Source organism: Rhinatrema bivittatum, chromosome 1 (assembly GCF_901001135.1).
Source record: "Rhinatrema bivittatum chromosome 1, aRhiBiv1.1, whole genome shotgun sequence".
Taxonomy (NCBI): Eukaryota; Metazoa; Chordata; class Amphibia; order Gymnophiona; family Rhinatrematidae; genus Rhinatrema; species Rhinatrema bivittatum.
This window is the reverse complement of record NC_042615.1, coordinates 172854745-172882480: the sequence shown is the minus strand read 5'-3', so window position 1 is coordinate 172882480 and position 27736 is coordinate 172854745. Positions and strand designations below refer to the sequence as shown.

At 40.7% G+C, this 27736-nt stretch overlaps 1 protein-coding gene across 1 annotated transcript; it reads right to left on the bottom strand.

Annotated features, from left to right (window-relative positions):
• PGBD4 (piggyBac transposable element derived 4) lies at positions 1-27354 on the bottom strand. The gene is given in 3 exon segments (XM_029605416.1): positions 1-339; positions 342-1579; positions 27039-27354. Coding segments are annotated over 3 exon segments (1893 nt in total).
• Positions 27355-27736: the final 382 nt, after the last annotated feature.

Genomic DNA, 27736 nt, shown 5'->3' with positions numbered 1-27736 from the left:
TCAGTAGTTGTGTTTCATATCATATGTTTCAAAGCAGGGAACAATGCAGAGAGGAATGTCATAGTCAGGACAGTAGTAGCGTGTCTCCTTGCGCACTGTTTTTCCAGTGTCATCCTTGTGTGAACATCAAACTTTACATCTTCTTGTGGGGGTGGACTTCACAGAAGTTGGTTGGTAAATCTGTGGGAAGTGCCTTGCTGTGAGTCACAGTGGATTTGAAGTATCAGTTGACCGTCTGACACACTTGACAACTGGCACCAGATGATGATATTCTTCTAACAACTTCTCTATCAACTTCAATTGGAACTGTAAATGGTTTTGATTCACTGAAGGATTCTCCACTTTGTAAACAACATGTATGAGTTCAAAGTAATTTGGTTTGGTAAGTGTCTGAATTGCTTCTTACACCAAACCTTATGTTGTTTTCTTTCTGCTGGCTATGCAACTAGCATTTGGTCTGCAACGTCGACTGCTCCCATATTTTTATTGTAATCTATAATAACTTGTGGTTTCTGTTTTTCTTTTCCACTTGAACTGACAACAGTTACCGTGTTGACAGTATGATATGTTGATAACATTATTACGTCTTTTTTATCCAGCCACTTGAGCGCCATCAATTTGTCACAGTATTTCACAGTAACTGGTCCACGTGAAATTTTATACTTTAGTTCTTGAGGCATTTGTTTCAATGAAATTCTTACTGTTCCAACAGCATCAGTTTTTCTGTCAATCAACTGATTGTACAAAGTGGGGGAGCTGTAGTAATTATCCATAAATACACAGTAACCTTTATCCAAGAGGCCTCTCACAACAATGAGTATAATTTGCGATGACTTCAACCCATCTGAAGACATATCCAAATCCATCGCTGGACCAATATGCACAATTGACTTCCAAATGTTGCCACTACCACTTTTGCACAGCTCGTATGACTTCAAACTGAAACGACTATGTTTCATCGGTATATACTGCTTCATAGCAAGTCTCCCCTTCCACAACATGAGATACTCATTGACAGCAATATTCTCCAGTGGAATGTAAACTGATGAGAAATGCTGAATAAGGGAATCAAACAATGGTTTTATCTTTTGGATTGACCACTGAGCAGCGCTTGTAGTTGGTGACAATGCATTGTTATCCACAAAATGAAGGCAGATGTGCAGAAGTTTGAACCTCTGTCCAGTAATCATGTTCTGAAAATAGGGTGTCGTCCAATTCATATCTGACTCTGGCTTTTGAATTATGCCTTGAAGCAATGTATCTACCATGAATACAAAGAGTTCAACTGGTGTCATATCAACCCACTGATGTAAACGGGAATGCTGTTTGATGTCAGGCTTAGAAGCAAGCTGGCAGGTGCAACAATTGGTTTCTCTGACCATGTTGTCCAAAATTTCTGGGGTCATAAACAATTTGAAAAACTGCAATGGATCACTTGTGTCATTGATATCCACTTGTAGACCAGGACTTCCTGTAAAAGCAAGATGCTTACATTCTGATACTGGCTTTGCTGTCCATGTGAATGTGTCATCAACCTCATAATCCTCCGTCTCATCACTATCAGGCTCGACATCACTATCTAAACTCAGATTCACAACATCATTATTTCTGCTTTAGAACTATCAATTTCAAAGTCCAAATCATCCAAATTGCTTGATTTTTGCACCATTTGAAGTACTTCTTCTTTTTTGTAAACATAGTTTCGACCCTTACTGGTAGATGCCATTTGTCTTTATATATGCATAAATGACACGCTCCTGTTGCTGAGAAACAGCAATCAGAAGCAGTGACCTATTTTTCTGTATGTACCTCTGAATTCATGTTGCACCCCTAGGGAATGTGTTGAAAAGTATTTGCACTGCAGTGTTGTCTGTATTTCATCCTTCTATATTTCTATGGACGTATATATTCGGGGAAGACTGCACAATACATTAGGCTCACTGATGAATATATTTGGGGTAGACCAGAAAGTGGTTAATGGACACAAAAAGAGATAGAATTAGCACAAATTTGAATGTTGTAAGCAGTAGTGTTTTTTATCAAGGCCAGATTTGAAGTTCACATGCTTCAAACTTGTGCTATTTCAACTCTATAGTGTCTGTTATATGCTCTGTAGTGTTTGCTTCAGTATCACCCCTTCCCCTTCTGTTCCCTGTAATGCAGGAGGAGAGGTGGAAGGAGGGGGAACATTATATGGAGGGGCTAGATTAGAGAATAGAGTGGCTGTTCTCTTCTCTGTGTGCTCTAGGCTCATCATTCTCCTTCTCTTCCCTGCAGGCTGCCTAGAGGAGAGGGGCTTGAGAAGAACATCCCTGCTGCCCTACCTCTTAATCCTGAAAAGAAGTGCTGGAACGGCATTCCAGATAACATTCTCTGGTATATTCAGCAGAATACTTCTCTGGATATGTTCCAGTGAATGTCTGGGAAAAGTTATCTGAGTAACTTTACCTGGATAACTTTCCCGCTCACCAGATTACTCAATATTGACTTCATTGTATTTCTATTTTTCCAATACAACAAATTGTTTGACTCTATCTAAAGAAGGAATGCAAGAGATCTTAAAAACATACAGGATAACATCCTTGGATAGTTATTATTTCAATCCAACAAATAATATCATACAATACAAAGAATCTCCTTTTCCAGGCTCAATATGGTGAACAGAGCTTTGTTTTGAACTGCAGTATGGAAAAATGAATGAAGTCGTCAGATAGGCAAGTGCCATAAAAAAACTGCTTTTGCTTCACTCTATATCCTTTATCTTACCTTTGGTATAAATCAGTAACTTTCTCCTCTATCTTACACACTACTTTTTGAATATGAAGTTCCCTTTTGCGGTGCTTTTAGTTTTTCAGACTTTACAGTAATTTTCTTTATTGGTTGCAAGGTGCTCAATACAGCTATATAGAAAAAAAAAACCAACAAAAGTTAATTGACTGATGCAATTCAACTTGGTTTTAGTCATTTTTAAATATTTATATATAAGTTTGTCAACTGGAAATGAATGTTTGCTTTCAACTAAGGGAGGATAATTTTATGAATGTGCATGGTTGGATAATATCTGTGCATATCTTTTAGTATGTATAGATTTTACCCCAAATTTAAAAATCTAACTTATAAGCATAAGTTCACTTTGAAAATTCTCAGGTATTTGGCTTAGTATGCACACAGAATAGCTGGCAGAAAGTTATTTCATTTAATTATTGACATTTGATATTCAGCTTTTTACCATGAATGGTCTCAAAGCAGATTGCAATACATTTAAAGTAGGTTACAATAGTATTAGATCAACAAACAATATTGGTTGAGGATCTATATATTTAACTGTAACTAAGATCACTGAACTACTAGCCTAATATAAGGCTCCAAATAAAAGCTAGAATGCAAAATAACCCCCAAACTCCTAACCTTAGAAGAAATAGGAATAACATGGCCCTCAAGATAGCTGTTAACCCTTGGGAAAAAAACAGCTTTTCCCCCTACTGGTAAACATACCCATGCTTTTGGACAGGATGGGCACATTTACCTGCAGCAAAATGGAGAGGGAGTGAGGGGAGAATGGAGATGACCAATCATACATAACACGTTGATTTTGAAATCCTCATAAGTGGTTTTAACTGTGAATTTTGTCCCTACTACAAAGCACTTGTGGGGTTTTAAAAATGACCCCTAAATATAAACAGGAGTACTGTAACATATTAGCATTAATCCTGTGGAGCTGCAACTTCTGTTTGGACCTATTGCAGCAAGCCTGATTTCACATGACACATGAGGCTGAACTTTGCCTTTAGGTCTTCCAGGTCCCATCATGAATTTGCTATAAGAAAAATAATGTTATATTAGCTATTATGGACTGTGGACCATAAGTGAAAATAATACAGAATCCCACCCACCCCACACTCCAAAATTATTGTGCTAGTGTAACCTGTGCTACCTATCTCATATAGAAACTGGCAGGATCTCTCAATGGATAGGCTTTTGGTATACCTTCCTCACTGGTCCCTCTTCACTCCAGGCTCTCATGTGACTCTCAAATAAAATATAGGATCACTCTAGTTGAATGCAATCATCTCTTTTATTTTCTTGCACACATTTAACACGACTCAAGCAAATTCCAGCTAGGAGGTAGTTGTACAAATTACTGATGTAACCAGAAGATTTCACTAAACAGTAGACTATTCTACTGGTATTCAGAAAAAGATGGTTTTCTCCATGTCTCAGTAAGAGAAAATCATAAAATGTATTGGCAAATTAAAAACATAAGAGCATAAGAGGTTGCCATACTGTGTCAGACCAAGGGTTTATCCAAGGAACTTGCAATTGCTCTGCAGGGAGCTGGTCCTCTAGAGCTGCATTTGGTAGGAAAATATCTTGCCTATTCTAAAGCTCTCCAAAATATAACTCAACTAAATTTGGAGCATGCTCAGTTAAACAATAACAAAACATCAACAATTCCAGAAGAGATGCTAGAGTACCATTTTAATTAGTAACTATGGTTACATTAGTAACCTTATCCCCTTCCAGTTGCTCAATGCTTTGAAGCTCCTCTGCCAGTCAATCCTCCTCCTACCCCCTAGTCAGAGTCAATATCAACATTTTTCTTTAGGCCCCCAGGTCAGTGTCCCAGATCAGTGTCAGGTGATCAGAAAAGAGCAATAATTTTCAATGGCATATGAACAAGAGTTGCCTCTTCCCCTCCTCCACCCAGATCTCACCTTCTGCCCTCCCTTCATTGCTTGGTTTGTCTGGGTCCCAATGTGACTTAGTACACACTCAGGGACAATGCTGCAGCCCTGTTTTCTCCTTTCACATGGGCTTCAGGTTCCCATGGACACCCATATAAGGACCGAGCAACTACAAGACTGTAGGCAGAGAGTAGCTCAGCAGCCCTACACTGTCTTTCAGGTAAGGTCACAGCTGCTACCATCTTAGTCACTGCAAATCACAGCTGAAGATCTGGGGCAATTTTAGAACCCTGTCCAGGACTTTCAGCCTCATGAGGACATTCTCCTTATGGGTTGGCTAGCACATTTTATAAAGGAAATTCTCCATGGCATACACCATGCCAAGCCCCCAACCTGGGCACTTTTCAAGGCAGGTCAAGGTTTCTATACTGTTTCATAGCAGAAGTAGACTTACCCGCAAAGGGGATGGGCTATTTTCAAGGTCTCCAGTTTACCTGGGTGAAGGCTTGCCAAGATCTTAACTTATCATAGGTATTTCTTACAGGATAAAATCATTTTAAAATTGTCCTCACCACTACCCTATTTGGGGTCAGAGCCAGCAATTTGTTGAAGTCCTGAACTATTGTCTGCCAACTTCTACAACCAGCCTTCCCCAAAACAGTAGACCCTTAACAATTAATGTGATGCTTACCAGTGAAATATCTGCAAGATGTGGGTTCAGGCAGCTCTTCCTTCTTTATATTCTCCAGCCTCCCATATTTTCAGGATGCTACAATAGGTCCTCCTGGGCTAGGACAATCTTGATTTGGGACTCCTTCTTTTCCAGTGTAAAATTGGCCTTCTGGCTCCATGGCACCATTTTATCTAATGTTGGTCCCTTGATAGTGGATGCTCTATCTGATGAGACTATGATGAACATTTAATAACATAACATAACATGTGAAATCCTATTTAGCTGGCTAAATATGCATAACAACATAGAAATACAATTGATTAAGTTTAATGTATTGCTGAAATGCTAAATTCAAATATAGCTGCCATCCCAAGATAACTGGCTAAACAGGATATTCAGTTATCTCTGGTCAGACAGATATTTTTGGTGAACTTTTAAATAAATAAATAAAAAATACTAAAATAAAAAATGTATGTGAGGAATGGGTTTATTGCATATTTTTTTTTGTGCTGAACGTTTAGTGTTGAACTGCACTCATTGCTGTGTCTTCAACATGAAATGTGGAATTCGCTGGATGATGCAAACCCCACAGTTTTCAGGTAATAAATAAATCAATGCTGCAATCAACCTTTCCACTCCTTCATCAGTACTCTCTGACAATGCCTGCTTCTGTGTAACATGATCCAAGGATCTTTGAAGCATGAAAATGCTAGAGGTTTCTTTCCCCATCCCTAAGGACAGCGAGTATTTTTTTTCTGTACTATCCAATGTGTCGATGTGACAGAAATCTAGAAATTCACTGTGGTTTTAACAATGATCTATATTTGCTCCCTGCCTGCTCACTTTGGGCATACTGTGGGGTCAGAGCACTCCACTAAAGGGCACCTGTGTTTCAGGTCAGAGTACCAGCTGTGGTAGTTGCACATCCACAAGCCTATGACGGCCTATGGATTTTCTACAAATAAATTACAAACCAAACTCTTTGAAAAAGAGGCAAAGTATAGTAGACAGATCCACAGATAACCAGTGCAGTGATACAGAAAGGATAATTGCAGATCAGTATAAAATGTGCTGTTCACTCTTTCAAAAGTTCATCTGCTGAGAACTACTAATCATCCACTCTCATTTACAAAGTCATCATTACTGCAATTCTTTAAGCGACTCTACTGTAAAGTCAGGAAGTCATTTTATTAGGAGAATCACAACTTACTAGGGTTGTGCACAGATAAAGAATTTGTGTTTATTTTGGGGGGTTTTTCACTTTGTATTCACGTTTCAATTTGCTTAATGTCTATTTCAGCTTGTTTGGTTTGCTGAACTGAAATAAACACAGGGAAGGTAAATTTCAAACCGGCACGCGGGCACACGTGTGCGCGCATTCATCGTCCCGCAACCAGGGATGCAGGGATGTGGCTATATTATAACTTACGCACGTATATGCACGCATGTTATAAAATAGTCTGGCCGCATGCATGTGTGCTGAATTTTAAGTGGTTAAACTCCTCTGCGTGCAAATCCTGCTTCTACCGCGTAAGTAGGGGGATTTTAAAAGGGATGCGAGCCGATACATTTGCCAGTTTTACCAGTTCATTCCCAGTTCGCCCAGTTAACAGATAGGTCCTTCAACCCCCCCCCCCCCACCCCCCGGTTTGTTAGCCTGTACATCCCACAGTTACCCCATACCCTTTAATCCCCTCTGAAACAGCTTGTTAGTCTGATTTCTGGACTTATATGCCATCCATAGCAGAAGTAAAGTTTCATGGCAGGGGGCTCAGTGCGTGCCAGATTGCATAAGTATTTACACACAAATTTCTGGTGAAAGTCTCAAAATGCCCATTCCCCACCCGGACCACACTCATGCCCTGCTCCTTTATGAAATCTTTTCATTTGTTCACGAAGCGGGAGAGACGTGTATCCTGGCAGCTTTTAAAATCTGCTTAGTGTGCACAAGCTCAACATATTTGTGCATCCTCAAATCGATGCATGCGTCGGGCTTTTAAAACTCACCTGCAAATGAACTCCCCGCAAGAGAAAAAGAGAAAAAATAAACGTTGCTCTCCCATCACACCACAATTACCCCTCATGCTGGGGTCTCTGATGCAGAAAGGGGCAGGAGTGACAGCATATGACTGTGCACCAAAATGGTGCTGGCATCAGAGATAGCTAGTGACATTTTCAAACCAGGAGCCAGTAAGGCAGAAGGCTCCAGGGATCACTCCTGCTCCATTCATCAGAGACCACCACATGGAAGGGGTAAGCATGATCTGGGAGTGGAGGGAAGGTGGGGGAAGGAAGTTAAGTCAATGAAAAAATATATTTAGGGACTGTTATGTCACCAATGGTTTTATACACATCACATGAATCAGATTTCATTACACCCAAGGTAATTTGTGATATTATTCTCAATGTGGTTGACAGCAGATTAAAGGGGAGTTGACTGAAGAATTAAAGAAATGATATATGATAAACATTTTATTGCTGCATAATGATTATTGGTTTTTTTTTCCACATGTAATTTTACAGTGCATAAAGGGTTCAACTTGTTTTAAAATATATTTCTCCTAAAACTGAGTCCCCCGTCTTTGCTTTTAAAAGAAAAGGTAAAGCCAAACAGAAGGAAAACTCAAAAAGGGCTTATTCCAAACAATTCCCTGCTTTGCAATTTTTTTAACCACCCCTACTATTGCTGCTGAATTTGCATACAATTCTCCAGCTGGAGCTAAAGAATGTTACTGACTTCACTTTGCTCAGCTTTTAGGGGCATTTTCCCACAGGATTTCTGCAGAATATTGTTCCATAGTACGTTGAATCATACTATTGAATGCACATCAGTTCCTGCCTGTAATTTGTAAAGCACCATCCAAATAGGCAATACTGTACGGGTGAGTCACATGATAATAATGCTGCCATGCCAAAGAATTTATAATTAATTCTGAGCATATGGAAATGAAATGACAAAGTTGCACAGTGAGGAGCAGCTAGAGTGATGGAAGAGGCACAGGTTGACTGCTCTGTGCTCCAATAACTAGACCACACTAAGAACATAAGAACATAAGAAAATGCCATACTGGGTCAGACCAAGGGTCCATCAAGCCCAGCATCCTGTTTCCAACAGTGGCCAATCCAGGCCATAAGAACCTGGCAAGTACCCTATCAACTGACCATTTGCACAACAGAAAAACAGTGGAATTTTACAAAATTAGGAGACTAACATCCACATTGTTGCAGTTATCTTTTATATCGTAAATGAGAATGCTTTAATATTTTTTCAACAAAGAGCATTCTGTGCCAGTGTGATAATTGTAAGAGCTTATGATCAGCTGATGTATTCTATCCTGAAAAGATTTCGTATATATTTGAGTACAGAATACACAGTAACACCTTTGATGCTATGCTTTAGAAATGTTCAAGTATGTCAGCCAAAACTAGCAGTTCAAATAGTTTTTAAAGGAATTATGATATTCCTCTTGTATGCCGCCATCAGCAAAAAACACATTAATTATTAATACCGTTCAGTGTGCAAAAAGTGATGAAAATAGATAATGAGGAATCAGATGTATATCAAATTCAGCATTTAAATCAATCTTTTCTATTTATGGTGTTTATATATTTCTTAATTTTGCTTGATTGTTCTTTATAAGGAAGAAATTATATCTTAGGTGGTTATTTTATGAAAAACACCTGCTGCTTATGTTGATATTTTTCTTGGATTATTACTCTCTGGATGTACCAATGAAGAATTTATGAATCTGTTATTACAGTACTTATGCATTACAGGGTAGATTTTAAAAGGACTGCATGTTTGCCCATGGATGGGGGCTGTTTTATAACCCATGCATGTTTGTCACTTTGCTATAACTCCTTAATGGTAGAAGTGTGTTGAACAGCAGGAGAGAGAGAGTCCCTTTGTAAAAGGTAGTCTGACACTCTATATATGGACCATTGTAAGAGGGCACTTTGATTAGGGGTGAATTTTTATAAGGTGGGTTGGGGTTGAGGGGGTGTTGTTACAGATACATTCAGAGGTATCCATTGTAAAATTGACATCATTAAAGAATTTTAGACCCTATAAGTGATGAAAAGGAGTTGATTTGTACAATGCAGCTAGTGTACAAATCAACTCCTCTTGTTAGAATTTTTATCACTTATAAGGTCAAAAATTATTTAAAAGATGAATTTTAGAATGGATACCTCAGAATGTGTCTGTATCACTCCCCCCCCAACCCACCTCCTGAAAACTCACCCCAAATCAAAGTGCTCCCTTACAATGGTCCATATGTAGAGTATCAGCCTGAGCCCTATAAAGAGTCTCTCTCTTTTTATATACTGGACTCATGTGCTATAGCAAAGTGACAAGTGTCAGTGCTGGAATGCCCTTTTCCACCTACTTTTTCTGGTCGGGCATAGGTTCTGCCGACGTCTTTCCCCTTTTTCTGAACTTTTTGCGAGTAACGGGACATACACGTGTAGATAGGCCCCTTTTAAAATCTGTGTGGCATGCGCCGGCCCCTCTTGTGCTCATATTTCCTGGCTTTGGTGCCCATAGGGCTTTTAAAATTCACCTACAAGGCAGGAGGACAAGAGCTGGGAGATGAGGGACAATCAGCGAAGTGCATGTGTTTGTATGAGGGGTATGGGGAAAGGAGGCCAGTGTTGGTGTGTGTGAAAAAAAGAGAATTGTGCCGGGAATATGTATATGTATATACACATATACCAGATTGGGTGGGAAGATAGGGGATGAAAGGAGGAACAGGGCAGGGGCACAGTAAGGACACTTCCCTCCTTCCTCCTTGAATTCAAATTCTCCCTCCCATGATCTGGATTCTATCCCTCAGATTCTAGAAACTCCCTTCTTTTCTACTCCTCCTGTCTCCTAGATCCTGGAATCATAAGAACTACCATACTCAGTCAGTCCAAGGGTCCATCAAGCCCAGTGGCTAATCTATGTCACTAGAACCTGGCAGGCAGGGGCGGCTCAAGGCATTGGGGGAGGGGGGGTTGAATGGCCCAGGAGCGATCTTCCGTTCCCAGGCCATCAGCTGCCACTCAACAAAATGGTACTGGTGGCCATTAGCCCCTACCATGTGACAGGTGCTACAGGTGCCATTTGCCGGCCCCTATCACATAGTAAGGGCTAAAGGCAACCGGCGCCATTTGGTTACTGGCAGCCGACGGCCTGGGAGTGGCAGATCATTCCTTGGCTAACCATTGGACCACCAGGGTTTTTGTGAGTCTTGCGGGGGTTGGGAGGGTGGCACAACAGGGGGGGGGGGGGGAGGCAGGGTGAGGTGGGGGCTGGGCAGAATTTTGAAGAGGTACCGTATTTTTCGCTCCATAAGACGCACTTTTTTTCCCCCAAAAGTGGGGGGGAAATGTATGTGCGTCTTATGGAGCGAATATAAAAAAAAAAACACAAAAATCTAACAACCCCCCACCCCCACCCTCCTGACTCCCCAAGACCTGCCGACTTAATTTACCGCAACCGCCCACCCTCCTGACCCCCCCAAGACCTGCCGACTTAGTTTACCACAACCCCCCACCCTCCTGACCCCCCAAGACCTGCCTACTTAATTTACCGCAACCGCCCACCCTCCTGACCCCCCCAAGACCTGCCGACTTAATTTACCGCAACCCTCCTGACCCCCCCCCAAGACCTGCCGACTTAATTTACGGCAACCCCCCACCCTCCTGACCCCCCCCAAGACCTGCCAAATGTCCCTGGTGGTCCAGCGGGGGTCTGGGAACGATCTCCTGGGTGTGGGGCCGTCGGCTGCCAGTAATCAAAATGGCGCCGACGGCCCTTTGCCCTCACTATGTCACTGGGACCGACCGCTGCTATTGGTTGGTCTCAGTGACATAATGAGGGCAAAGGGCCGTCGGCGCCATTTTGATTACTGGCAGCCGACGGCCCACACCCAGGAGATCGTTCCCGGACCGCTCCTGGACCCCCGCTGGACCACCAGGGACGTTTGGCAGGTCTTGGGGGGGTCAGGAGGGTGGGGGGTTGCGGTAAATTAAGTCGGCAGGTCTTGGGGGTGGGAGGGGTCAGGAGGGTTGCGGTAAATTAAATCGGCAGGTCTTGTGGGGGGGGGGGTCAGGAGGGTTTACGAATTACTTTGGAACCATCGCTGTATCCAGAAGATGAGATGTTTGTCAATAAGTGGATTGCGATTCTTAACAAGTGCTCCTTAGATATTATGCTGCTTATAGTGGAGACTACAGGGAAAATGGCTAAAACAGCAAAAACCACTTGTGAAGAAATTAAAATCAGTTTACAATCCACTGAGACAATAGAAGATTACGACAAAAAATTACATGAACACAACTGTGCGATTGAAAAATTTCTGTCTGAGTTACGTCAAAGAAAATTTCAAAATTCAATCGCGATGAAAAAGATTACACATCTGGTGCAATATATTTATGGCAACGCCGTAAATATGCTAAACCAAGACGGGTTGGTTTTGCTTCTTCAGAAGTCACATCGTCTGGTTCCGATGAGGATTACTCGTCCACTACTTCAAACAGAACAAATTACCAATCATCAGAACAGTCTCGTTATAACAATTTTAGATCTTCAAACCGGCGGCAGGGACGTCGTTTTTTTCGACATCGAGGTTCGGCATGGCCGGACAACGAACAGCGACCTCAAACTCGATCTCAGAGTGCCCAACCTCCATAGTAGTGAATTTATCTTCTTATCACCTCACAGCTACGGAATCAGATATATTGGAAAAAGGTTTGTCCTTTATCCCCTATTATAAGTATGATTCCTTCCAGACGAGACGTGATATGTACAAATTTTTTCGCAAGATACAGATTGCTTTATTTTTTTCGACATTACCTCCCCCTTTGGATTCTTCACTTGTGTTTCCTAAATCAATATGGTTACCTCCTATTGATCCTCACGTAAAAACATATATGGACTTGGTATTACAGGATTTACAACGGTTGGAATTGGAAAATGAGATACCACGATATAATTTGACTAAACTGCAGCATCAGGCTTTATTGGCTTTGAAAGAAAATACCTCCGTCATCATCAAACCGGCAGACAAAGGGGGTGCCATAGTCCTGCAGGATAGAAACACCTACATTAATACAGTGATGGAACATATCACCATGCTAGATAATTATAGAACCTTACCTCAGGATCCTGGGCCAACCTTATTGGATGAAATCACTGAAATTGTTGAAGAAGCTTTCACTATTGGGTTTTTGTCATTGAAAGAAAAAATCTTTTTGATTAATTCCACATACCGAGCACCTACCATATATATGATTCCAAAGATTCATAAAGATTTGGTCCACCCACCAGGGAGACCAATTGTGAGTACCACAGGATCTTTATTGGAACCGTTATCTGTATTCATCAATACATTTTTACAACCACAAGTTTTGAAAATAAAGTCATTTATTAGAGACACCAAAGCCATGTTGAATAAATTAATGTCTATTTGCCCCACCTCAGACACCATTATGGTCACTTTAGACATTAGGGCATTATATACAAGTATCCCGCAAGATCAGGCATTAGAAATTTTGCAACAAGCATTAAATTCTAGAAGCCGTCCACATCATGTACCTACCTCTTTTTTGTTAAGAATTGCTACTATTGCATTGCAAAAAAATTATTTCATTTTTGATGACCGTTATTATCAGCAGATTCATGGCACTGCCATGGGGGCCACCATGGCCCCCAGTTTGGCGAATTTGTATATGGAAAATTTTGAGGAGACATTATTGTACCAGTCGGCCATGTTCACTAACATTACCAACTGGTGTCGATACATAGATGACATATTCTTTTTGTGGCATGGTGAGGAATCAAGTCTGTTAAATTTTCTGACGTGGATAAATGCCTTGAACCCAAACCTCCATTTTATGATGCAGTACAGTAAGTCTAAGATTGACTTTTTGGACATTTCCATACAGAATACGGATAATCAATTTGTTACTACATTGTTCAAAAAACCTACAGATAAAAATGTTTTACTTCATTTTCCAGCTTCCATCCATATCACTTAAAAAATAATTTACCAATTGGACAATTTTTGAGACTACGACGTATCTGTTGTAATATAGAGGAATATAATATGCAGGCACAAGCATTAACAACACGATTGCTCAATAGGGGTTATCCATCTAAAACAATTAGAGCAGCGTTCAAAAGAGGTTATAATGCCCAGCGCATATGGCTCCTTTTGGAAAGAGATGACGTCACTCACGATCCGATTTTCGTATGTACATTGAAATATTCAACAAAGGCTACCCAGATTGTGGCCATTATTCGTAAATACTGGCATATACTACAATTTCATTCTGTTTTTAAAGAGTCACCTATGATTACATACAGTTGGGGAAAAAATTTGAGAGATTTGTTGACGCATTCCTTTTTACGTCCCGATACTGTTCAATTTGGTTTACATTCAGGCGAACACACTCCTTGCAATAACTGCTCTTTATGTGCACAAACTATTAGTGGACCCACATGGACAGATAAGAAGGGGAATCTTTATTATGCCAAAAGAAATACCGATTGTACATCAACACATGTAGTCTATCTAATTATCTGCCCTTGCAATAAATACTACGTGGGCAGAACAAAGAGAGCTATACGCACTAGATTGATTGAACATCGAAGTTGTGTAGCCACAAAAAAATTACAGGCCCCCATTGTAGCACATTGTGTTGAATTCAACCATACATTTGCAGACTTAAAGTGGAGGATCATCGATAAGATTTTGATGACGAGTAGGGGGGGTGATTCACAATCATTACTGAATCTGCATGAACAACGGTGGATTTATAAGTTAGCATGTATCGCTCCGGAGGGATTAAATGCCGAGATTGATTGGTATTCCATAATTTAATCTAACTACAATTTCACAGCTGTTATGTGTAGCAGTGATTTTTTGACGTGGCAATCCCTCATTGGTTTATTTTTCTTTTAAAAATGGCGCCCAGTCATTCTATCTTCCGGTTGAAGAGACGGATCACCAGAACACGGAAAACATTACTGAGCAACAAATACCGTTAGTACCGCTGTGAATAAGGTAAAACTTTGATATTATGACTTTTTGAAGTTATTGACTTATAGATGTGTTTTGTAGATGGCCCCATGAAGAAGGTGGAAAACCGAAACACGGACCGTGTCAAGAATCAAGAATTAAGGAAGAGTTTATGGTTTTTATGAAGGTGAATAAGCACAGAAAAAACACAAAAAAATGGCGTTGGATGACCTATGATTATATTTTGAGTGGTAGTTCGAGATATACTACTTGCTATGCAGCACACTCATTCAAACGAAGGCTCCGAAAAAATGCCTATATGAGGTCATAATCAGTGCACAAATTAAAAAGAACTCCTTCTGATTTTCAGTTGTAAAATTGATAGAAGAAATAGAGGTGATTTTTGGTCCTTTAATAATGAGCTTAACAAAATCAGCACAGATGTATGGGGAGCTGCATGGTTACAGAGGGCTTTTCTAATAAGATTTGTTTTAAAATCTGATAATTCAGAATATGTCTCTATTTTGTCTGTGCAGTGATGAATTATGTTCCCTGTTTTATTTGCTCTGGATTCTAGTGTATAGTATTCCATTGTTTTGGTTGAGAATGGCAGTTTTAGTGTGTCTTGCTGAATAAAAATTATAAAAAAAAAAAAAAAAAAAATCAGCAAATGTTCAAGTTAGCTTTTATTAACGAGAGCTCTTTTTCTTTTTGTAGCTATTAATTACTGCCTAGTACTGGTACTCTTTATTAGATAAATATAAGATCTCAACATCTAAACCTTCTTTTCCTTAGAAATATTGTACAATAATTCTAACAAATGTGAAGAATTTGATTCTTTCTGTGTAATTCTTTCTTTCAGGTGTCACAAGGTCATTCTAAAGGTGTTGAACAAGATAAAATAATAATATCGTTGCTAAGACCTTTCTTGTGTTTGTAATCCTGTTTTTAAATGTTCTTTTCTCTTTTGTGTTTATTTTTTTTTTATTCCTGTTCCTTTTACTTTGTTGTTTCTTTATTTTTCTTCTCAATTTTCCTTTCTTTTCCGTATGCATGTACTGTCTTTTCTCATCTTTATTTCTTTCTTACTTTACTGATGTATCTCTGTATCTGTAGGTGTTCACTGTCGAGCTAGACCTTTGCTTTGTGATGTTAGTACTTATCTCCTGTTCAGCAGCAGCATGTTTTGGGTTCAAAGTTTCTTCTCCCCACCAAAGCTAGGGGGCACTGATTGAGAGTGTAGCTAGCTAACAAAGGGGGTAATTTATCAAAATGCGATATGGCGTTTTCGCACGCGAAAAACGCCTTTAACGCATGCAAAAACGCCATAACGCATGGTGTGATGCAAATTAGGAAAAGGGGAGAAGTTTGGGGTGGGCTGGCTTCGCAATTTGCAAAGCCATATCATACAGTTGTAACATGGAAATTAACTACATCTTTTTCATTTATGTTAAGCTGTGCAATATGGCTTTATCACACTTAATAATGTTTTCACAAATAGCATTTTCACTACTTTAAGCTGCTGGAGAGAGAGAGAGAGAGAGACTAGCTATAAGGCCCTCTCTCTCTATCTCTCTCTCCCCAGCAGCTTAAAGTAGTGAAAATGCTATTTGCGAAAACATCGCAAAGTGCAAAAATGTTATCACACCCTGCGGTAATACCTATGCGAAGCTCTAAGATACTGCACTTTGTGATAAATAGGCTATTACCATAAAACACACTCCTTTTCCTATCGCATGAGATATTTAGTGCATTTTGATAAATCCAGGCCAAAGTTTGAGTGCTGGGTAGTTCACGTTCCACTCCCTCTGGGTCCTCCAACCATCTGGGTCAGGAACTGGAATTATATGCTACTATGTTATTCTTCAAAAAATAAAACGTGAGAGAAACAAAGTTACCCTATGACATAAATCTTCCAAAAATTTCTAGTATGTTCCCTTTAGTGTGGTCTGGCTGGCTTGTTGAATTTTTATTCTAAATTTCTCAAAAATAAAGAATAATTAAGAAGATAAGATATGGCATACTGGGTCAGACTAAGGGTTTCTATTACTAAGTACGCTGAGGGACTAATAAGTGAAGATATAAGGTAAATAGAATAACACAGAGCTTGTCTCTTCTTGGTTACACACAACAGCTCTTATTGATTACTACTATATTGCATGTAAGTTCTTTGGTTTGGAGTCTGTCCATTCTCATAAAAAGATTTTGTAAGCTTTCAAATATTTTACACAGTTTCCCAAGGACTCTATGAGAGCTCAAAGCTGTGAAGATGTCTATCATTATTGATCAGCTTGATGTGAATACTCTTACTATTTATACTTTTTCACACACAAGCTTTGGAACTCTATTTTATTATACTCAGTTCCAAAGTATTTTATATGCTCTCTTTTAAGGAAGCTTATGCTTAATGTGCTTAGTCTTGCTCCTGGAATCCTGAATAAATTCAATAATCCCTTTAAACCAGAAACTCCTTAATTAGTTCAAGCACTGAGTTATCTTTAATATATCTTCCTCTTTCATTACTTCTTATGCTATGCATTCAATAGTTTATGTCACAGCCCCGGGATCTCAAAGTCTATTCAGAGTAAAGTTGAAATGGATTTAGAAGAAATCTCATACAAAAGTAATTAAGGTAAAAGGGGAGTTGATTTGTACAATGTACTCTCTACCTAGCTTGTTTGCAGCTATGTCAAGAGTGCATCAAGCTAGGTAGAGAGTAGATTGTATAAATCAACTCTTCTCTTACCTTTCATCACTCTAAATGACAGAAAATCTTCATTGATGTCAACTTTGCTGCGTATGTAAAACTGCCCCCTAAAACTTACCCCACCCCACAAACCACACCCTGAGTTATAAGTGTCCCATCTTACAGTAGTATAAATAGTCATCTTACATATTGGTATCTCTCTCTGTTAGGAGCTACTCATTAACATAAATATAGAGATGTTAGAAGAAAAGGGCCAAATGGCCCATCCAGTCTGCCCAGCAAGCTTGTGGTAGTATCTGCCGTGCCTTTCAAGTCACCCCAAAACTTATTAGTTTCCCAGATCGTCAAAGTCATGGCCCTTGTTGGTTGCTGTTTGAGGCCAAGTTGATATCAGTGAATATTTTCTATCATTTGGAGTGATGAAAGTTAAAATTGAAGTTGATTTGTACAATGTTATCTTTATATAGCTTGATTGCAGCTATGTAGAGAGTGAATTAAGCTAGGTAGAGAGTATATTGTACAAATGAACTCCTCTCTCACATTTCATCATTCCAAATGACAGAACATCTTCACTGATGTCGACTTTGCTGTTCATACATCTTACTGTATATGTAAAATTGCCCCTCAAAACCTATCCCCCAAACCTCACTTTGAGTTATAAATGGTTAAGGGCAGTAACCGCCATACCAGCAAGTTACCTCCCTGCACTCTTTTCTTCAATCCCATTCTCTAGGCTTTAGGGATCCACAGTATTTATCCCATGCCCGTTTGAAATCCTTTACTGTTTTTTGTCTTCACCACCTCCACTGGATAGGCATTCCAGGCATCTACCACCCTCTCCATGAAGAAATATTTTCTGATTTTGATTCTGAGTTGTCCTCCCTGGAGTTTCATTTCATAACCTCTAATTCTACTGATTTCTTTCCAACAGAAAAGGTATGTTGTTGATTGTGCATCTTTAAAACCTTTCAGTATCTGAAAGTTTGTGTCATATCTCCCCTATTCCTCATCTCCTCTAGAGTATTCATATTTAGGTTCTTCAATCTCTCCTCATAAGTCATTTGATGGAGATCACCCACCATTTTTGTCACCATTCTCTGAACTGCCTCCATCCTGTCTCTGTCCCTTTTCAGATACACAATACTTCAGGTGAGGACTCTACAGAGACCTGTACAAGAGGATTATCACCTTCTTTTTCTTACTGGTCATTCCTCTCTAAATGCAGTCCAGCATTCTTCTGGATTTAGCTAACGCCTTGTCACATTGCTTCACTATCTTCAGATCGCTAGACACTATCACTGCAAGGTCCCTCTCTTGCTCTGTGCACAACAGCCCCCATCACGTATAGTTCTTTCAGATTATCACACCCCAGATGCATGAGTCTGCACTTCTTGGTATTGAATCCCAGCTGAACATTAAAGCATTTGAAATAAGATTATAAAGTAAATTGAAAAGGACCTTCATACTAAGCACTACCAGCTACCTGAGCCTTCATTGTTTTACCTTTAATCATTGGTTCCAAATGTAAAGTTCAAAAAACATTTTTTTAGGATTTCTTTTGGAAATAAAATCACTTATCTTTATTAGGGCTGTGAATTCATCCAGGATGAATTAGGCACTAAAATGAAATTCAGGTCTCCCCAAATTTTAAAGGCCCTGTCCGTGAGAAATTCGAAATTTCCTGCGGCGGGTCAAACATGAAGCCCGAACCGATAGGTTTGGGCTTCGCACATCACTAATCTTTATACATGCATTTCTTCATGGGTTTTTTTTTGGCAAAGTATCTGGTATAGAGGATCCCATCAATCCCAACATGCCCCATGTTCTATGTTTGGTGTAGTATTTCCGGGGTGGAACCCACGGAATCGGTGAAGCCTATAAGTATGGTGTCTATGCCTTGCTGCTTGCTGAGCTATGTGCTAGTATTCTATTTACATATATTTTTTTTAGTTCAGTATTTGGTACTGTGTGTAACCATCCCTTGAAGCAGAGACTCGTCTCGAAACATGGAGCATGTCAGGATTGATGGGAGCTGCTGTACCACATACTTTGCAAAACAACAAAAAAAAAAAAAAAAGAAGAAATACATATATAAAGATACGTGATTTATTTGCATAAGAAACCCTAAAAAACAAAAAAAAATTGATTTGCATTTGGGATCAATGATTAAAGATAAAGCAATGAAGGCTCAGGTAGCATGTAGTGCTTAGTATGAAGATCATTTTCAAATTACTTTATAATCTTATTTCAAATGCTTTAATGTTCACCTGTATTATTACAATAACCATGGGTGATTTTTAGAATTCTTGTTGAATCCCAGCTGCTATATCCTCGACCACTATTTAAGCTTCCTTAAATCACATCTTATTTTCTCTACTCCTTCTGGAGTGTCCACTCTGTTGCAGATCTTAGTATCATCAGCAAAAAGACAAACTTTACCTTCTTTCCCTTCTGCAATGTCACTCACATAGATGTTGAACAGGACCGGTCCCAAGACCGATCTTTGCGGCACTATGCTTAACACCGTTCTCTCTTCAGAGTAGGTTCATTTTACCATAACGCACTGTTTTCTATCCATCAACCAGTTTGTAATCCACTCCATCACTTTGGCGCTTATTCCCAAGCTTCTCAATTTATTCACAAGCCTCCTATTGAGGACCGTATCAAAAGCATTGCTGGAATCCAAGTAAATCACATTGAGTGCTCTTCCTCGATCAAATTCTTTAATCACTCAATCAAAAAAATCAATCAGATTTGTCTGACAGGACCTTCCCCTGGTGAATCCATGCTACCTTAGGTCCAGCAATCCTCCTGACTGTAGATAGTTCACTATCCTTTCCATCAGCAGAGCCTCCATTAATTTTCCCACCACTAAGGTGAGGTTAACTGGCCTGTAGTTTCCAGCGTCTTCTCTCCTCCCACTCTTGTGAAGTGGAGCCACCACCACTCTTCTCCAATCACTCAGCACCACTCCCGTTTCGAGGGATCTATTGAACAGGTAATGCAGTGGATCCACCAGCACATCTCTGAGCTCCCTCAGTATCCTGGGATGAACCTCATCAGGCCCCATGGCTTTGTTCACTCTCAGTTTTCTTAGCTCTTCCCATACATTTTCTTCTGTAAATGGAGTTCAATCTACTCCACCCCCCTCATATGGCTTGTTTTCTATGACTGTTCTTCTCCAGGGTTTTCTTTAATGAACACCGTACTGAAGTATTTGTTTAATATTTCTGCCTTTTCTTCATCTCTCTCTCTTTCACCTTTCAATTTCACTATACCACTTTGGGCCTTTCTCCTTTCTCTGATGTATCTGAAAAATGTTTATGACCTATCTTTACCTCTTTGGCAATCCTTTCTTCCACCTGACCTTTTGCTTTCTTGTTTACTGTTAGATTCTGTAGAAGGGATTCTTCAGTCTACGTCTGGCAGATTAAAATCTCCAACAATCAACACTTCTCCCTTCTTTCCCACCTTTTGGATGTCTTCAACCAGATCTCTGTCTAGTTCTTCCATTTGAGTAAGAGGTCTGTAAACCACTTCAGTAAAAATTGATGCACCATCCTCTTTTTTGAGGACGGCCCATAATGCTTCTTCTCTACCCCTTATTCCTTACAGTTCAGTTGCTTGGATATTGTTTTTGACATAAAGAGCTACTCTTCCCCTTTTCTGTCCTCTCTGTCCTTCCTTAACAAATTATGGGGGGTCATTTTCCAAGGAGTTACCACAGGAGATAAGTCCGCAAATCGCGTTAACAGCCGTTACACGATTTGCGAATGCAAATTTTTAATTTTGTAGTCAGGGGGCAGAGCATATGTAAAGTTATCATGTGTGACAAAACAGCTGCAGTGTTAATGCAGCCAATAGCTACAACCCTTTCATTCACGGTACACAGAGAGAGAGAGAGAGAGAGAGAGAGAGAGAGAGAGAGAGAGAGAGAGAGAGAGAGAGAGAGAGAGAGAGAGAGAGAGAGAGAGAGAGACTTGCTATCAAGACTACTCCCTAGACAGGTATTTGTATCCCTATGGGAGGCCCACCTAGTATCTCGAGGTGGGGATTAGGTATGAGTGTAGGGGGTTGGGGGCCACTTTCACATTCAACATGAGACGTGCGAACAGAACAGTGGTCTCTTGTGAAGATTTGATGGCCTTCGGAGTAAGGAAACTCACTCCAAGATGAGATTTGGGCAATGTTCTCTCAAACTAGCTTGATGGACACTCTATCTGGGCAACAACAAGCTAGGTGGAGAGAACATTGCCCATATCTCATCTTGCAGTGAGTTTCCTTACTCCGAAGGCCATCAAATCTTCACAAGAGACCACTGTTCTGTTCGTACGTCTCATGTTGAATGTGAAAGTAGCCCCAACCCCCTACATTCATACCTAATCCCCACCTCGAGTTACTAGGTAGGCCTCCCATAGGGATACAAATACCTGTCTAGGGAGTAGTCCTGATAGCAAGTCTCTCTCTCTCTCTCTCTCTCTCTCTCTCTCTCTCTCTCTCTCTCTCTCTCTCTCTCTCTCTCTCTCTCTCTCTCTCTCTCTCTCTCTCTCTCTCTCTCTCTCTCATTTCCCTGCTGCACAAAAAAAGCCTCATTTGCATGGGAAATGCCCCTTATTGCAATATTGGAAAATGAGGCCCTATAGTCTGGTATGGCCATATCCCAATCATGAGAATTTGTGAACCATGTATCCATAAAAGCAATGATGTCCAAATCTGCTGCCACTATTAGGGCTTGTAGATCTGGGTTTTTGATGCTCATAGCTTTCCAGTGTCTCTCATTCAGGTTACTGCTTATCTGGGACTTGTTTTATGCATTATTCAGCTGACTGCTGTTATCCCCTTCACCCATTTCCTTTGATTTTGGGGGGTGCATTCCAATGTCCTTCTGCCACCCCCATCATCTAATTTAAATGCCTTATGGTATAGGATTTGAATTTATGTCTTAGGATCCTTTTTCCTGCCACAGACAGATATAAGCCATCTTTGACATAGAGCCTTTTACTGTTCCATAAATGGCCCCAGATTCCAATATATCAAAACATTGCTCCTTACACCAAGTTTTGAGTCATGTATTGAAGTTATGTATATGGCTTAGCCTATTTTTCTCCTTTCCATGAACAGGTAACACTTCTGAAGAGGTAATAGTCTTCACCATGTAAGTAATCTGCTTAGAGACTGGAAATCTTTCTTTGCCACTTGGATGTTATTTCTAGCAAGGTCGTTGGTTCCCAGATGGATGATAATATCAACTTCAGAGTCCTTGCTTTCTTCTTTGGTCGCATTGACTATTTGAATAGCATTTCTACTGGCTGACTCCACCCAAACTTCTCTCACTTGCATTGCAAATGTGAAATTTGCATACTAACACACACCAGCAGATGGAGTCAGAGAACAAAGCTTCGAGGCACTGGTATCCCAAGTGTGCCACTTGCAGCTCATCAGTATTTGTCGATATCCAAGCAAAGTATAATTGACAAAAAAACCCATCTAATTCGCAAAACAAGGGCAAACAGGGAAAAACTCCCTCAAGGGTCCGAATCAAATGACCCCAATACCTGAAAATCAGGTTTGAACCAGGATCCATAACAGAAACCAAAATATTATAGAATCATTCTGATAGATTCCCTATGTACAGCAGCTAACCATTAGGTAAATCAGTCTTTCAGCAGTAGCACCCGGGCGGGATCCTGGACTGATCTGTGGTATTACAGGAATGAAAATTAGCAGGTAAGAACCAATTTTCCTTTCCTGTACATTCCCAGATCAGTCCAGATTAGTGGGATGTACCAAAGCCACATTACACTGGGCGGGAACCTGAAAGACCCGCTCGCAAGACTCTCACCCCAAAAAGAGCTTGGTCCGGATCCCTGACATCCAGATGATAATGCCTTGTGAAGGTATGCAGGGAAGACCAGACTGTGGCTCTACAAATCTCCTCAGGCAACAACAACTGACACTCCGCCCAAGAAGCCACTTGCGTCTCATCGAATGAGCTTTCAAACCAGTGGGGATGTGGCGACCCTTCTCGATGTAAGCCAAGCAAATTGTTTCTTCCAGCCAGCAAGCCAAGGGTGCCTCAAATGCCTTTTCACCCTTCTTCAGACCTCCAAAGATCACCAAAAGGTGATCTGATTTTCGAAAAGAGTTAGTGACCTTCAAATACAGAAGGAGAACCTGGCAGACATCTAACAGATGAAGATTTCTTCCCATAGTGGGGTCACAAGTCCAATCAGGGAATCCGGGTAACTCCACGGACTGATTAACATGAAAGGCAGACACCACTTTTGGCAAAAAGGAAGGGACCATGCGCAGGGACACCCTATCAGCCGTAATGCGAAGGAAGGGATCCCTACAGGAAAGAGCCTGCAATTCTGAAATACGCCTCATGGAACATATGGCCACCAAGAACATTGACTTCAAGGAGAGGTCCTTTAAGGAAGTGTGTTCCAGAGGCTCAAAAGGGGTATCATAAAGTGCCCTCAACACCAGATTGAGATTCCACTCTGGGTATAACTTACAAAGAGGAGGATGAAGGTGCTTATCTCCTTTCAGGAAACAGACAATGTCCAAGTGGCTGGATAGAGGCCTGCCACCTACCCACCCTAGGAGACATCCCAGGGCCAAAAACTGAACATGCAGGTAACTATAAGCCAAACCTTTAGATAATTCCTGCTGCAAAAACCCCAAGACCTGAGGAATAGTCACCGACAATGGCACTACACCTTGCTGGTCACACCAGACTTCAAACACCTTCCACCCATATGCCATAGACGTCGAGGACCACCTGGACTGAAGCAGGGTGGAAATCACCTGTTCTGAATAACCTTTCATCCATAACCGCCGCCTCTCAAACACCAGGCTGTGAGAGAGAAATGATCCTCCAGATTTGAAAAAAATGGGCCCTTGTCGCAGGAGATTTGGCAGATGACATAGGTGTAGCGGGCCATCCGTCGCCAGCTGTACCAGGTCCGCAAACCACAGCCACCGCAGCCACTCCAGTGCTACTAGAATTACCGAACTGGGATGGTCCTCTATGCGTTGGAAAATGTCCCCAGTCAGGGGCAATGGAGGAAAGGCATACAGGAGAATTCTGTTTGGCCACTTGCAGACTAGGGCGGCTACTGCTACAGCCCTGATTTCCTTCTTTTGGCTGAAGAACAAATTGTGTAACCAAGGAAAAAAATTGGGGTTTTTAAAAAAAAATGTTAAATTAAACACCTTATTATTTGAAGGTGTCTCTGACTGCCTGGTGTTGTGCTGAATCAGGGCTACAGGGGAAGTATTTTCTTCTTGCAGCATTATTCTGCTAGTGGTAAACCTGGCATGGGGCTGCAGTGCAACTTACTTAGTAACTTCATGGAGTATCCCCTAGTTTTTTTAATTCTTTGAAAGTAAACAAATTCACATTTACCCATTCTATTTTATAGACCTCTGTCATATCCCTCTTCAATCATCTCTTCTTCAAGAAAAGGAAGAATTATAGAACAGGTAACATGGCATGGTAATGAAACCCAAGTATAACAAACCAAAAAGAAACCACATTTGGGAAAAATACCCCAAGGCACCAAAAGAGGGCACCAGCAACATTATGGCAGGTTAGGATGTGAAAGCAAATCCCTTATGGTTATAAGGCAGCTGTACAGAAAGATATGAGGCAGCTAGACCATGATAAGAGATACTTTTTTCATTTGTCTTTTTTCATATCTTCATTCTATGTACAAAACACACTAGTGGAACCAACAAACAAACAGGGTGGGAGAAACAACCACAATATAGATAGAGATGGAAGAACATTTGTTTTTTACATTTTTTTCTTGGGAAAAACAAGTGCTCCAAGTACAACCAAGAAACAAACAACAGAAAACAACATGGAAGCATCAAAACTCCCATGCACATAATTAGTCCATGGCATAGCAGTTTGGTGGAGTAATAGCAGTGGTGGTATTAGATGTATAGCAAATGGCATGTACCAGCAAGTCCCCTATGGTGGTATTAGGGAAATGGCAGATAGGCATGTACCAGAAAGTCACCCATGATAGAATTAGGGTCATAGTGCAGCAAGTAATCCATAATGATATTTGCCAGTAAGTCCCCCATGGTGATACTAGGAGGATGGTAGAAAGGTATGTGCCAACAAAACCCCCATGGTGATATTAATGGAATGACAGGTAGGATTTACCAGCAGGTCTTCCATGGTGATATTAGGGGCATAGCAGATAAGCATATTCCAGAGGTTGAATATAGTGATATTAGAATATGGCAGATAGCACCCCATGGTCAAGCACCCCATGGTCATGTCAGGTAAGCATTTGCCAACAAGACCCCATGGTAGAATTAGAGACATGGCAAATAAGCATGAGTCAGCAAGTCAACCATGGTGATTTAGGGGTGGACTCATAGCAGAAAATCATTTATGGTTGTATTAGTGTTACGGCATGTAGGTATGTGCCAGCAAGTCTTCCATGGTGAAATTAGAGGTATGATAGGTAGGCATGTGCCAGTAAGTCTTCTATGCTAGCACTAGGGGTATGAAAGCTAGACATTAGGCAGCAAGTCCAATTTGCTGGTACTAGGGGCAAGGCAGGCAGGTAGAGATAAAAGTGCCCTGGGGTAGTATATCTTGGTCATGGCAGGCATTAGCAGGCAGAGTACCAACATGGACTTGAAGGTATTTTTAATCTTCATGCCACTCACATGGAAAATCTGGAAACTCAAGCAAAGGGAGATTGCATTCTTAAATTCCAGCATTTCTAGAATTCTTAAATTCTAGCATTTCATCAGCCTTGAGTGATGAAGGCTTACAATATCTGCTTAAATGAAAAGACACATTCACTGGGAATACTTGTAAGTGGGCAAGATAGATAGTGCTGTGCCATTTTAGCTAATTCTGGCCAGATGGTGGACTTATGTGTCCAATATGTAAGCATATCTATGTTCAGGTCCTCTCTGGGCTCTGTTAGATGGTATGTCACTAACCTTGCACTGAGTTTTCCTTTGCCTGGGTGGACAATGTGGATTTGGCATTTTGTTGAAAGGAAGTACTAACATTTTGGGTACTGCTCCTGCTTACACTACTCTCTTAAGTAGCCACTGTTTCCTCTTGTGTTACATCCCTCTGTCCATGCCTCTAGTGCTCCTCCTGACAGACTAACCATTGCAGCATCTACTTCATCTGTGTAAGACACTTGGACTCCAGAGCAACATTCCATTTCACTGAAGAACCAAACAATATATAGCAAGCTTGATTACATTGCTTTCTATCAGAGGTAAAAATCTCTTATGATGCACTTGATGTTGCAAGCAGTCCACAAACTGAAACACCTCTGTTTTCATTGTCATATCCCAATGGAAGCTATCCAACTTTACTATCAGATAATTTTCTATTTGGATCACATCACCCAAGGTGGCACTTCTGTAATTCATATCCTCCACGGGATCCTTGAAGGGCTTCAGGATATCTACCAGCTGCCTCATGATGGCTCATTCATGATACCCCAGGAACAATTCACACCTAGCCATATTTCCTGAGATAGATTATGAATGGGTGTATGTTGCTCCACTAACATCTGCAGTATCATGTATGTTGAATTCCAGTGAGACCCAATATCAACAGTGAGACACTTTATAGGTATCCTAAATTCTTCTTCTTCTCTCAGAGAAGCTGCCATTCCTTTACACTTTTGTGTGGGTACTCTCCAACTTTCATGAACATCTCTAAAATGTCTGCCAAGAAATCATTCTGATAAGCTTTAGACCTCAACTCCATAGCATCCTTCTGTGCAAAACTTCATATACCCTCTAAAACCATATTGTATATTGCCTTATCAATATTTTTGCTATTATCTATGACAGAGAAACCAGCATTTGAAATTTTAGCTATCCTATCTAATTGCCAACCATACACATTCTTATGGCTGAGGTATGGGACTCATCCATTGACCTGTGGTGTAGCAAAACCCACTTACACCCTAATGCTCCATCACCACTAAAGCTGATGTCTGTTTCTGCTTCTACCAGATTCCACCAATGTGTCATCAGGGAGAGATAAGAGTGTGTAGCATTCATGTAGGTCCAGATGTTAGTGATGAAATACATGCTACTTCCCTCTGCCTTAGCCAGCAGTGCCTGGATATGACCATGGCACTGGTTGTACAGGGAGGGGATGTCCTTCCTAAAGATGGGCTTGGAGAATACTTTGTAATGGGAGAATGCCTGTTGCACAAAATTTTTAAAGCCCACATTCTCCACTGGCTGCAGGAACTGGTCATCAAAGTCAATCATTTCAGCAATGTTGCTCTTTACAACTTTTGATGCTGCCTGCCTCTACCCCTGGACAGTGCTATTGAAAACCACCCCATTTCTTCCATGGTAATTTGTCACTTCTGATGCTTGGTAGGCAGCTGCTGGCCTTCCAAATGCCTGCTGGGAGGGGTTGAGGGCATGGGATAAGCTTGGGGAATACTCTTCCTCTTTTCTATTACTTTCCCCTGAATGGAGAAGGGGTCCCTGGGTTACTACTAATACTTCCACCCTTCCCAGATGCAAGTACTAGTGGATGCCACTTCTACAGGTGATAATACATACCAGTTTTGGTCAGATGCTCTATTTGTTTCCCTCAAATGGGTCTTCCCTGATTTTGAAGTGTCTTCATATAATGGATTTC